Source organism: Sinohyriopsis cumingii, chromosome 13 (assembly GCF_028554795.1).
Source record: "Sinohyriopsis cumingii isolate HCF-2022 chromosome 13, ASM2855479v2, whole genome shotgun sequence".
Lineage (NCBI taxonomy): Eukaryota > Metazoa > Mollusca > Bivalvia > Unionida > Unionidae > Sinohyriopsis > Sinohyriopsis cumingii.
In genome coordinates this window covers 2,116,858-2,131,224 of record NC_142973.1, presented here as the reverse complement: position 1 = coordinate 2,131,224, position 14,367 = coordinate 2,116,858, and the positions used below count along the sequence as shown (strand labels likewise).

Genomic DNA, 14,367 nt, shown 5'->3' with positions numbered 1-14,367 from the left:
TTGTTTCACTCCTTGAATAAAGAAAAACCCCGTGTGATCATCGGATCTAAATTAAATTGGTCAAGTTCCTTCGCCACGAAGAAAATTTATATTTCCATTGGTGCACGAGATCATGAGGCAAGTACAGTTGACCTCGTTGTACTTCGTGGCACCTTCTGTAGGGCACATACCAAACAGACAGTGCCACTTGGAATCCAGATAAAAGCACGGCGATTACACTGAATTAGTCTTATCTTTACCGTATTTATATACTGAATGCACTCTGAATGTTTTGTGGACATGAGTTCTGAACAAACTATGAATGACCGATAGAATGCTTGAATGAAAAAAAGTGAAATGCCAAATCCATAATAAACCGACATAAACTAAAAACTCAAATAGTTCTTTGGTTGAGAGAGAGAGAGAGAGAGAGAGAGAGAGAGAGAGAGAGCATCTATTATATGGCTAATAACAGGGCTTTTAAGTGGATTGTGTCCAACAAGAGATAACCTTTATCTGGAATTGATCAGGGACAAGTGTAAAATGATGGCGACTAATTTATAATTCGCCTCTGTGCTTTTGCTCCCATTGCTACTTTGTCGAAATCAATTACAAAATCGACTCAGTTAAATGTCGAGCCTTATTGGTTTTAACTTCAATGATAAAATGCATAATAAGTTTCGACATCTAAAATATCAACACTCCATTAGCCGTATAAATCGTTTAAAATTTCGTGAATTCAGTTCCTTCTTTTGTGTTTATTGTTTGCCTTGTTTGATTCCGTACTGTAATAGCCTTCGACAAGGACTCTATAATTATTATTATTATTCATTCATTCATTCATTCATTCATTCATTCATTCAAAAAACTGTAAAAGGGATATTAACAATTCACATAAATGTGTATATTATAAAGTGTATAAAACTAAATTAAAACCGGAAAAATACCTATCGTTTTGATTATCATTTTTTTTTTAACGAAGTTACTTGATAAATTTAGGTGCTCAATGCATATGCTGAATATGAAGACAGGTAGACCTGAGAGAAATAATAAGTACGGTGAATTGTGCCGGAAAAATGGTGTTTATTCGGTAGAAGATGAATTCCATTTTGTTTGTGATTGTCCCGCTTATGATCATTTAAGAAAGAAATACTTTAATGACGTGTAATATCTCTTTCCGTCTGAAGAAAAGTCGTATGAGTCTTTGTAATATAGTAATTATTTTTTTTTAAAACTACCTTACTTTATCAATTCAGTTTTTCATCTTAAACAATCTTTGATAACTCATATTAACGGGGAATTATATACTTATTAGTAGTGACACCTTTATAATTTTATGCACTGATTATTTGTAGGAAATTATATAAGTATATTCATTTTGAACACCACATTTAAATACTATAAAACATGGCACACATTATCTTTATTTGTATTGTATTTTGTAATATGGGCCGATGGCATAAATTACTGAATAAAGTATTATTATTATTATTATCATTATTATTATTATTATCATTATTATTATTATTATTATTATTATTATTATTATTATTTCACGAGAACAATAAACGCTAAATTGGGCATTAGATTCTATCAGACTAAAGGTTGCAGATTTGTGTATCTTGCTGAACTCACTGTCACCAAAGTCAATATTCCTTATCTATGAAGTCCATCTTATATCATGATAAGACCGTATACACATGTACTTCCTTTCCTACCTGGCTACCATCACGTCCACCAAGAGCATAAATTTCCACCGTGCCGAACCCCAGCCACCTAAAAGTGAAACGATTTTAATGCAACTATTGGTGATACAGATAGTATTAATACAAGATAATGGAAGGTAAGATGAATTAGAGATGAATTAAAATATAATGGTATTTGTACGGTATTATTCACAGAGATAATTTAATGCAGGATAATAAATTTACATTCGGGCAAGTGATATAGTTGAGGGCTAATGCATACACACACACACACCTCTATTGTCAAAAAACGCTAACACACACACACACACACACACACACACACACACACACACACACACATATATATATATATATATATATATATATATATATATATATATATATATATATATATATATATATATATATATATATATATATATATATATATATATATGAATGATACGGAACATCTTATTTCACCGAAACAGATATGTAAGCCCACAAGAAGGCATAAATTATATTCTTTTTCTAGCAAAAATGTTTTATAAATATAATTGATGCTCTATTTGTTTATTGTCATACATGTGTTTTTATTATTTTTATTCTTGCATTGCCGTAGATTGATGAATATAGTGGATGGTATTAGATTTTTGTTTGGCTTTTGTAACGATGTAGTTTGCACTCTGAGTAGCCATCTTAGTGTGTGTGTGTGCGTGTGTGTGTGTCTGTGTGAGACAGATTTTTTAACAAAGCTTTGACAATGTTTCAGTCATATCGCTACGATGTCTGCAGTGTGACAGTTTATATTGATGTTCAGCATTTGTGCATCATGCTGCCGACATGTAGCATCATGTCCCATCAGTCTTTTTTTCCTTACACCAGGCCGACCAGTCATAACACTAATCTCTTAATTCTGAACGCCAGTGAGGCAGTTGCTAGTACTATTTATAGAAGTCTTTGATATGACTCGGCTGAAGATCGAACCCATGACCTCCCGCATATGAGGCGGACGTTCTAACCACAGGAGTGGTCTGTAGCCATATTACACCTGACCCAGGAGTTTATCAATATTCTTGGTTGGCCAGAGGAATTTTCTAACTGAATGTGACTTCGACAAGCTCTAGTTAGCGTTATGGCATTAATCAGCTATCGTTGCAAGCCATGGGCGTTAATCCGCTACGCTCCTTTGTCGCCCGTGGCTGCCTGTTGTGGATATTTCCTCTATGCATAAACTTAAAGCAATATACAAAATCAGGAGACAATCACACTTCACCAAAACCAAATTTGTTGAGAGTGTATTTTAGGAGTGTAACCTATTATATACTATTATTTGATTCATTTTCAATATCTAGCTGCTTATAAGCAGTATACTATTTGTAATATTTTAAATTATAAACCAAAATTTATCTAACTTAAACTTAAAATTTTAAGTGGGATTATTTCATGTTCACAGTACACACCCACGTCAGAAATATATATATATATATATATATATATATATATATATATATATATATATATATATATATATATATATATATATATATATATATATATATATTGTTTTATTTTACAACTATTTTAAAAAATTTAGTTATACATATTCAATGGCGTCACACTGGTGAAAACCCTATATCTCTATGTAATTCAAAACTGGAAAAAATATATAAAAATGTTTCAAACATTCATTATAATTAAAAATAATATTTTTTAAATTACCAGTAAGCACTATCTGTTCCTGTAGCGCTTTATCATCCATTGTTTGTTGCGCTGTAGAGAACTTTCCACTGCTCGTGAAAACAAGACCAAGGTATGATTCAAATTTTCAACCATATCATTATTGCTCCCAGCTATATTCCTTGCTTCGTATTCTTAATGGACCACTTTTTCTAAAGCCATAAGTTTACTTTTAACAAGAATAATATTTCGATTCCATTTATTACAGAAGTAGTCATTTATCTATGCGCAATTGTAAACCCACAATTTTTCTAAAAATAAAACTAAATCGTCAGCAAACAGTGTAATACTGTTTCCATATAAATATGTTTCAATAAATAATGAAAATAGTATCGGTGATAACAGTTCACCTTGTATCAAACCTATTCCATACTCAAAAAGGAACTACGAATACCACAATGTAAAACACGTGATATAAGTACACTGTACATTTAACATTTTGCCAGTTACACCTTGTCTAAAAACCTTCAACCACAAACAACCTCTGTAAACACTATCAAATGACTTTATAAAATCAACCAAAAAATCGTATTAAACCTTTTACCCGACTCAAATACTTATTAATAGAGCAATGTAAAACAAAAATAGTGTCAGTAGTTCCCACTCATTTCTTGAACCAAATTGTGCATCCTATAGTTTGTCATTTTCCTCCAACCAGTTCACAGTCTTTCGTTGAAAATGTTGGTATATAATTTTGAGAAGCAACTTAGTAACATAATTTCCTGTATTACAAGCGTCACCAGACTTAAAAATAGGTACAATTTTTCCTCTACCCGTTGCATAGAAAAATGACCACTACTGAATAATGCATTACATGCTTTACATATATGTTATCTCTTTTCCGTTTTTGAAATATTCATTCAAAAGAGAATCATTGACATGTTTTTCAAAGCTTTTAGATATTGATTGCTTTGCAATTTCCTCTGTTTTTTTTTTATTCTAGTTCTTCATATAGCAAATCATGTTCCTACACATCTCGTAGAAAATTATTTGTTTTCATTTTCCAAAGTATTAATATATTGGAAAAAATTGTTCGGGCGAAACACTTTTAGCAGAAGTCACATTTTTATTTTTCTTAAAAAATTCTTTGCCTTTCTTGTACATTTCTTATAAATTTTCTTTTTTAAACATAAGTAACATATCCGTTGTTTTCACAGTTTTCAGATATATTGATGATTGGTCCACCTAACGCTTATAAATACCCCTACACTCAATTCCAAACCATACTTTATTTGATTTGGACCTATAATCGGTAAAGAAGGAACTATGAACATTTTCATTATATGATTTCTTAAAATACGGTTTTCCAAAGCTTCTCTCTGCAAAGATCTATGAGGCGAAGTGAGTCCAACGAGAAGGTAGAATTCGAAATTTTAATGACATATAACGAGAATTCCTGTTTCACATGTTGAATCGAATTTTTTTTAGTGTCTCACATGTAGAGTTTATCAAATTTGTCTGTTTAATTTCACAGCGGTAGTTGAAATTCCAGTATTGCATGTCGAGAACACCAGTTTGATACGTTTAATCAATCCAATTGTTTCTGTTAAACGTTCCATTTCCTATGGAGTTTATAGATGTTAACTTTTTAATCACACAACGTTAATTTCAATGTTGTAGGTCAATTCAAATTTCACATGTTGAATCAACTTGTCTGTCTTGAAAGTTGCATTTCCTATGTCTAAAAATACACTTAGTTTCCAGTTCATATCGTTTCTGGGATATTCTATTTGCCTTGAATCCATGCTTCTACTTTTACGGAGACAGGTCTGCTTCCTATCTGACTATTGGTATTTTACAGTCTAGATCCTGTGAATTAGTTGGGGAAGTGTACATGACTTCAATCAGATAAAAGAACAACACGTGCCCGAAGCACCTAATGTACAAATATATGCATATATTTAATTATAAACAAATAATAGCCGAAAATGTAACATCATTGTTTAATCCAATTATCCGTCTCCTCAGTCTTGCTGTTCTTTCTATAAACATAACTCTGCCATAAAGACACCTAATCATAAAGATACCTTTTTAATCGTGATATCGTTTAAAGAGCCTTTCTTGGAGGATGAATGTCATGCCCTTATTTTATCTGTTCATTCTTTTTCTTGCTACAAAGTATAAATGTTTGCTAGAAGCGTGCTACAAAGTATAATTCTTTGCTATAAGTGTGCTACAAAGTATACATGTTTGATAGAAGTGTGCTACAAAGTATAAATGTTTACTAGAAGTGTGCTACAAAGTATAAATGTTTGCTACAAGCGTGCTACAAAGTATAACTGTTTGCTAGAAGTGTGCTACAAAGTATAAATGTTTGCTAGAAGTGTGCTACAAAGTATAACTGTTTGCTAGAAGTGTGCTACAAAGTATAAACGTTTTCTACAAGCATGCCAGAAAATTACTGTGATCCCCTTTTTACAACAATAAAGCACAATACATAAAGAGCCCGAGAAGCCATTGATTTTAATGTAACAAAGACACGATGCTTATTCAGTAATTTTCTTTTCAAAACAAAATTAATTGGTTCTTGATTTTTGGTGATAACCATTAACTTTGCAAGGACATTCAATAGGAAACTTGAAATCTGTGGCAGTTTGAATCTCTACACATTGTGGAAACAATGAGAACTTTTCTTTGCTTAAGTCTTGAGAAAGATGTAGTAATTAAGTGTGTTTAAAACTTGTAATACATATTTGTACTCCTAATATAACCAATGCTTGACATATCATGATTTCTAAAATACGTGTGGTTAGTATCTTATCTTCACATTTAGAGACAAAAAGAATAAAGTGTCAGTGAACACAACAAATATGATTATACATGTGAAATTGAAATTCTCCACCTAGGAAATGGAACTTTCAACCACCGCTGTGTAATTCAATACACAGAATCTCAAATTTCGAAATAGAAAATGGAACTTTCAACACCAACAATTTGATTCTACATGTGAAATTGGAATTCTTGGTATGGTGGGGTTTAAAGCCATCTTGCAGAACTCACCGGGTGGCCAGTATATTTATAGAGGAAAATCGGGAAACAACAACCTACGCACTGGAAGCTACCAGTATGCTTTCTCATATACATGCGTTGGTCGGACTGCCACTAGAACTCATTCGGACATAGATAAGATGTGTGAATGCTTTGCAAAGCAAACGCCTTAGAGAACTAGGCCACCCTGATCACCTGTGAAATTTGAATTAACGAAAAGCCTCGTAAGTATCCACCATATATATATACAACATGTCAGAGCCAAGTCAGAACTAAATAAAATCCACTCCTGTTCTGGATCATACATGGTAATAGATTACTCTTGTCGCGTCAAGCTCCTGTTGTTGCAATTAAGCAAATTAAATTCAGCATAAAAGTGTAATTTTAGTAGAGTTATACTATCCTATTAAATAACTGAAATAACCTAACTCTTACATCAATAATCATTTATATTACAAATATCGGTCGATCAACCAATTAAATGATTATTAGTAGTATATGGGGACACTTTACGGATAATGGGAATTAGCATTAAAAACACCCTTGGGACACTTTACGGATAATGGAAATTTAACATGGAGAAAAATCGTGGGACACTTTACGGACAAGGGGAATTAACATGGGAATAAATCGTGGGACACTTTACGGACAAGGGGAATTTAACATGGGAATAAATCGTGGGTCACTCTACGGACAAGGGAAATTTAACATGGGATTTTTTTTAAAAAGTTTTTTTAAAATTTAAATTTAAATTTAAATTTAAAAAAGGGGTAGGCAATTCAAAGACTATCTCTTTTCGAGAAATATGGCTGGCCCTGAAAAGGGCCTTTGGGTTTTATGTTAATGTATTCATTAACATAAATGGCACCGCATTGGTCTTCTTCTTGTCCTTAGGCTGCGTCTTACTGTTGGTCCGTACATCAGCACTCTTTTCAGGCATCCTTGTCTTTCGACGTAGATCCTACGTATCCACAGGCTGGTGTTTGTCCTGTGGACAACGGTCCACTTCGATCGGACATACATGAGCAAGTCTGTCCGAAACATCATGGAAGACACAAGGGTGGATGACTCAACTGTAGTCCACATCTTGAAGCGACGAGAACAGGTGAATCAATGCATTGAACGGCGCTTATTTATAGGCGGAGGAAGGATTGAAACGGATTGAGTTCATTCACCAATCCGAACACGCGTTACAGAATTCAGTCAGCCCGCATCCAATCCGAAGAGAGCAGTCTGTGACGTCACGTAGTCAATATAGATTCGCTAGCGCTTGTGTGCAGTCAATCTATGCGACAGTGATTCAACATGACGGAAACTCAGAAAACGATCCAGTGGGGTGCACCAGCAGGGGAGACTGCCCAAGGGAACCCGGACTTACTTTCAGAAGAGGTGAATTGGGATTTTGTGGATTTTCTCTCCTCGCAAGAATTTGTTCCGGAACCTTCGTTACTTTCTTCATTACCGCAAGTGGAGAATTTTAGACAGAGACAGAAAGAAGAATTGGAGAAATTTATACAACGACAAAAGGAAGCGGAACAGGCTTTTCTCCTACAGCAACAGCAACAAGAAGAAGAAGAGGTAAGAAAAAAACAACAGCAAGAAGAAGTAGCAGCAAAGAAACAAGAGGGTGAAAATCAAACGGTCACGGTACTGTTGGACATTTTAGCGGAGTTAAGAAGTCTGAAACAAATGTATCAGACTTCTTTATCACGACCGAAGAGAATACGACCTTCCCGAGCTAAACACGTCAACCCTGTGACTAAGCCTACCGTACCACCCTTAGTGATTTCAACCCAATCATTATCATCATCATCAACATTACGCAGTCCAGAAGTAGGCCTTGGCCGTGGCAAAGGCTTAAGGCAGTTAAAATTGATTGCTTAAACTCACCCCTACACCATGAAGAAAAAAGGCCCTTTTCAGGGCCACTCACATATCTCGAAAAGAAATACAATTTCAATTTGCCAATATCTAAAAAACTCACCCATGTTACCCTTATAGTACGTGTCTGTGTATGAGTGCGTGAGTGTAGCTTCTTATTTTAAAATCACAACTCAAAGACACTTACCTTATATCATTCATTTATTCTTTTCTCCATTTTTTTACAATCCAATTCACAATTTATAACACAACACTTTAATAAGGAAAAGTTCATTAATTTCTTCTTTTCTCCTTTTTTAGTCTCTCTGTTTTTTGAATTTCTTCACCGTCACACTCTTTTCCTCTTCTTCTTCCTCCTCGCTTTCTTCCCTTCTTCTTTTTTTCTCCTGTTTCTTTTTCTTCACCTGTCTTCTTTCTTCCTCAGAAGAATCCCTCTCTTCCTCTGAAGAATCCCTCTCTTCTTCTGAAGAATTCCTCTTTTCTTCTGACTCCTCTTGTTTCTTTTTTGGGCAATCTGGAGACCAATGTCCTTTTTCTTGACAATAATAACAGGTATCTTCACTTTTGTCTCTTTTAGTCCCTGTTTTTTTTCTTTTTTGACGGTCTGGACACTCTGAAGACCAATGCCCTTTCTTCTGACAGATATAGCAAGTATCTTGACTTTTATCTCTAAAGGAAGGAGAGTAGTCCGTAGGCTGGTCTGAAGAGAATTTTCTAATGACCCCTCGCAAAGCTCTGACGAAACGTTCCATCTGGTCAGTCTCTTCCATCGTTGTGCTCGGCTTGAGAGTGAAATGAATAGTGAAAGGACAAGACACACACCCTTTTATATACGCTGGTCTGCCAGGACTATAAAGTAGTTTATGGTGTTTGAACTTGAGTCATTTGACTTTTTGCTTTCAAGATGAAACGATCCCATTCATTCGAGAAGAAAGAAGAAGAAGAAGAAAGTAAGAGGCAGAAACGTGATCTATCGCCTCGTACCAGGGCTGAAATCTTGGCACAAATTCATGCCAGTGATTTTGAAGAGGACATGAGTGAACCAGAATCCGAACCCTCTAAACCAAGTTCACCACCCTTTGTCAACCCTGAAAAGTACTATTCCATTCGAGAGACGGAAAAGCGCTCCTCTAGAAAATTTAGAACCACGGCTTACAAATACACGGTGAAGTTTAAAGATTTCAAGTCCGAAGTGCCGTTAGAGAAAGCAGAAGTGTTCATCACCGAGGTGTGGGATTCTTTGCTCACCGCACTCAAGCGACAATGTCAACCCAAAGAAGACGATCGTTTGAGACTTTCCATACAACACGACGGTTTGAAATCCCCTGTTTGGATCGAGTTTAGCACCCCTGCAGAATTGACTGCTTCCAAAGTCATGGACAAGATTCAACACGTACAACAATCTAATGATCATTTTGACATCACCGATGGTAAAGCCACACTGGACATGACCCACGTCTCTCCTCCTCAAGGGACAGGACGCAAAAAGATGTTATTGGTGGACGACCTTCGCAACACCAAAAAGAGTCTCGTCCGAATTAACAACCCTCATGACCAGATGTGTTTAGCCCGTGCCATCGTGGTGGGACGAACCTATGCCGACAAGAACGACACGGTAGAATGGAAAAGAACCTGGGACACTATTCAACGTTCCCATCTAGCCAAACAACGAAACGAAGCAGAACTCCTGTTACAACAAGCCGGACTGTCCAAAGACACACTCTGTGGCATTCCTGAGATGCAAAAATTGCAAGATACCCTAGCTCCACGCTACACCTTGAAAGTGCACCCTCAAGAAGTACGCGGACCTCTGTTGTTTCGAGGCCAAGACTTTAAGGACGGAAAATACATTCATCTTTATCATCACGATGAACATTTCGATACCATTACCAGTATCACCGGATTCCTGAAATACGGTTATTACTGTGAGAAATGTGACCGTGGTTATGACAATCGAGAGCAACACAAGCATTGTGGATCGAAATGCACAGGATGTTTGGCCTCTTCACCCTGTCTGAGCGAAGAACCAGTGCCTTGTTCCACTTGTCTGCGCACGTTTGTCAGCCCTACCTGTTACCAACAACATCTGAAAACGCAAGGTTCACAGAAGAAATGCGCTTGTCAACTGCTAAGATTGTGCCCCGCGTGTGGACAAGGCATACGTACCAATAGTGTCAAGGCACACGTATGTCGAGGAAAGAAAAAATGTCACATTTGTCACCACATCGTGGACTTGGAACACCAATGTTACGTGCAAAAATACCATCCCCCACCTGAGAAAGAGGACGGTCACAAGAAGAAAGGCAATTTCATCTTTTTCGATTTCGAATGCATGCAAGAAACCGGCATTCACATTCCTAATTTCTGCGTGGCTCATCGAGCGTGCGAGAAGTGCATTCAAGAACCTATCTTCAGTCATTGCCCTCACTGCAGCAAGATACCCGGAGGGCGTGAAAAAATCTTTCGGGGACCCAACACGTTAGCCGATTTTGCCCAATGGGTCTTAGACCCCATCGACAAGACGTGGAGCCAAGAGGACATCGAACGTTACCGAGATTGTCATCGTCATGCCACTGTGATGGCTCACAATTTCTCCGGATACGATGGACAGTTTCTTTTGAGGTACTATACGGAACAAGGCACCGAGCGTCCTAAAGTGACTTTGAACGGAGCCAAAATCATTTTCATGCAAGTGGGACAAGTGCAGTTTAAAGATTCGATGAGTTACTTGGCCATGCCTTTGAGTCGAATGCCTAAAACGTTTGGAATGATAGAAATGGCTAAAGGGTACTTTCCACACTTTTTCAATACGGAAGCCAATCAACACGCCGTTCTACCCCATTTACCTGAAGCTCACTATTACGACCCGGACAACATGCGTACCGAACAACGAGAAGCTTTCTACGCTTGGTACCAGGCTCACGCCTCGGACCCTTTCGACTTTCAGGAAGAAATGCTAAAGTATTGTCGTTCCGACGTGGACATTTTACGACGTTGCTGTGGAAAATTTCGAGAACTGTTCATGGAACACGGAGGGGTCGATCCTTTGAAAGAAGCTTGCACCATTGCCAAAGCGTGTTCCTTAGTGTATCGACAACGATTCATGCCTGAAAAGACCGTGGCTGTCATCAGTCCTCAAACGACCCACTTTGTCAAACGTCAATACTCGGTCAAAGCCCTACGTTGGTTACATTACTTGTGCGACAAGGAAGACAAGTGGATTCAGCATGCCCGCAACGGAGGGGGCGAAAAGACCATCGGAACGTATTCGGTCGATGGCTGGGACTTAGAAAACCCCAAGATCGTGTACGAGTTTAACGGTTGCTTATTTCACGGATGTCCCGTCTGTTACCCTGACCGTGGCACTAAAAATCAGTTTTTGCAACGAACCATGGAAGACTTGTACCAGGACACTTGTCAGCGGCGCCTAAAGTTGGAACAGCAAGGATACCGAGTGGTGGAAATGTGGGAACACGAGTACGATCACCGTATGAAAACCGATCCCGAGTTTAAACGCCTCGTGGAAAGTTACCAGTTCGTGGACCCGCTGAACCCGAGGGATAGTTTGTACGGAGGAAGGACCAATGCCACCTGTTTGCTGTACCAAGCCGACGAAGAGAAAGGAGAAGAAATCAAATACTTGGACGTGTGTTCGCTGTATCCCTACGTGTGCAAATATTGTCGTTTTCCCGTAGGGCACCCACAATTGCTGACGGAACACATCGACCTGAAAAACATTCGACAATACGAAGGCTTGATCAAGTGCAAAGTTTTGCCTCCCACGAACCTCTACCATCCCGTCTTACCTCACCATTGTCAAGGCAAATTGATGTTTCCCTTGTGCCGTACTTGTGCCGAAACGTGCAACCAAGACCAACCTTGTCAGCACAGCCAGGAAGAACGGGCCTTGACGGGAACCTGGGTCAGCGTAGAATTGTTCAAAGCTATGGACATGGGATACCAACTGTTAGAAGTGTACGAAATTTGCCACTTTCCCAAGACACAACAATACCACAAGGGTGACCCTACTCAGAAAGGCATTTTCGCCGACTACGTGGATGCCTTTTTGAAACTGAAGCAAGAAGCCAGCGGCTATCCTTCCTGGTGTCACACTCCCGAAGACCAAATACAATTCAAAGAGAAATACTACGAACAAGAAGGCATCTCTTTAGACCACATCGAGAAAAACGAAGGCAGGCGATCGTTTGCCAAAGTGATGTTAAATTGCTTGTGGGGTAAAATGGCACAACGACCGTGTTTACCCAAGACGGAATATTTGACAGAACCTTCCCGCTACTTCCAGATGATTCACGACAAAACCAAATACATGAAACACGTGGACGTCGTTCGAGAGAATTTGATCTTGGTCAATTACGAAGAAGATCTGGACTTTGTACAAGACGACCCTTTTGGAAATGTCATCATTGCGGCTTACGTGACAGCCCATGCTCGCTTAAAATTGTACGAAGCTTTAGAACTGTTAGAAGAACGCGTCCTGTACTTTGACACGGATAGTTGCATTTACATCCATCACCCGATTCAACATCACCCTAACATCGAAGGAGACCGTTTAGGAGCCTGGACAGACGAGCATCCCGACGACAAGATTCTAAGTTTCGTCAGTGGCGGTCCCAAAAATTACGGCTACGAATACCGGGACAAACAAGGAGAAGTGCACACGACGTGCAAAGTGAAAGGACTGACTCTGAATTATCGTACCAGTCGAGTGGTCAACTTTGGGGTATTGAAAGAAGCCTTGCAATCGGGAGAGGATGGAAACTTTAAAGTGACCACCTATCAACCGAACAAGATTGCACGTTTACCTACTCACCACATCGTCAGTCGACCCTTGGAAAAAGTCTATCAAATCGTATACCAGAAGCGAGTGCGACTTCCCAATCATTTCACCTTACCGTATGGACACGTTGGTATAAAACATTGGTTGTAAGAGGATAGTTACGAGAAAGATGACTTCGCCACAGCAAGAATCGAGTGAGAAACCCGATGAGAACTCCAAGTTCAAACCCTACCATTTTCCAGTCTTCTTACCTGACTATTGTGATTGTGCCCGTCGATTGGACACGTTTCAGAAATGGCCTACGGATAGGGAAGGATTACCTTCTTCGCATGTTTTAGCTAGAACAGGATTTATCTACTTGGGACCTGAGTCAGGATTGGGATACGAGGTACAGTGTTTCGCTTGCGGACTGAAGTTACGAATGGATCTATGTATCTATAAAGATTCAGCTATTCTGGAACATACTCGATGGTCTCCGCACTGCCCTTACCTTTCTATGGCCTTTCCACCCATCACACTACGGTACAATGTTGACGGTACCTTAGAGACGGTACCTTCCGAAACAAGACATAAAAAACGTAAAAAAGGAAAGATGTACAAGTTGGAGACTGCATTGAGACTAGTATAAAAAAGGGGCTATGGTCAAGATCGATAGTTCATTGTGACTACCAAGACCGAGCGAACAAGATGAATACTTTGAAAAAGACATCGTTTCAGTTTGGGGATTGTAAAAAAGTTGTATCTTCCTCTAGTGTGACTAATACTGGATGGATAAGACCCATGCATTGCGACGGAAAATGTCCGGAAGGAAACTGCGATTGTCCATGTGGTTACCATTGTAATTGCGTAACGGAGTTTGCAGACGAGTGCGATTGTGAGCCTTGCGATGGGACCGATGCTGTACCTTGTGACCTGAGCGATGCCGTAAAGCATCATGGGAACTTTAGTGCCCCTACCCCTGTCATGGAAAGTGATGCTGTGCGTGTCAAACCTGTGGGATGCGAAAGCGATGCTGCTCGTCCTCTTGGACATTTTACTGGGTTTCGTTTTAAAGGGGAATGTCGACCTTCACGTTTACCTCCCTACGGATGTCATCCAGCCCTGAGCAAACTCCTACCCATTTCACTCAACCCTCATCGAAACGAACCTGTGAAAAACGAATATTCGTTTCCTGTGCGTTTGTCGGAATACTGCGACTTTGAAAATCGTCTTCAATCGTTCAAAGGAAAATGGCCAAAGTATCTGGGAGGACCGACCCCCGAAGAATTAGCCAGAGCCGGATTTTTCTACTTG

General features: G+C 38.6%; 1 protein-coding gene across 3 annotated transcripts in view; it reads left to right on the top strand.

Moving 5' to 3' along the window:
- Nucleotides 1–1,686: 1,686 nt before the first annotated feature.
- LOC149784844 (uncharacterized) overlaps nucleotides 1,687–14,367 on the top strand; it is a 53,759-nt gene continuing 41,078 nt past the window's right edge. For 2 of the 3 annotated variants that reach the window (XM_089931151.1, XM_089931149.1), the window contains exon 1: nucleotides 1,687–1,822. In XM_089931151.1, the coding sequence (XP_089787277.1) occupies nucleotides 1,816–1,822 (7 nt within the window). In that variant the 5' untranslated portion in view covers nucleotides 1,687–1,815. Of the gene's footprint in view, nucleotides 1,823–3,392; nucleotides 3,481–14,367 lie in introns of all 3 variants that reach the window. The other variant, XM_089931150.1, reaches the window with a different exon arrangement.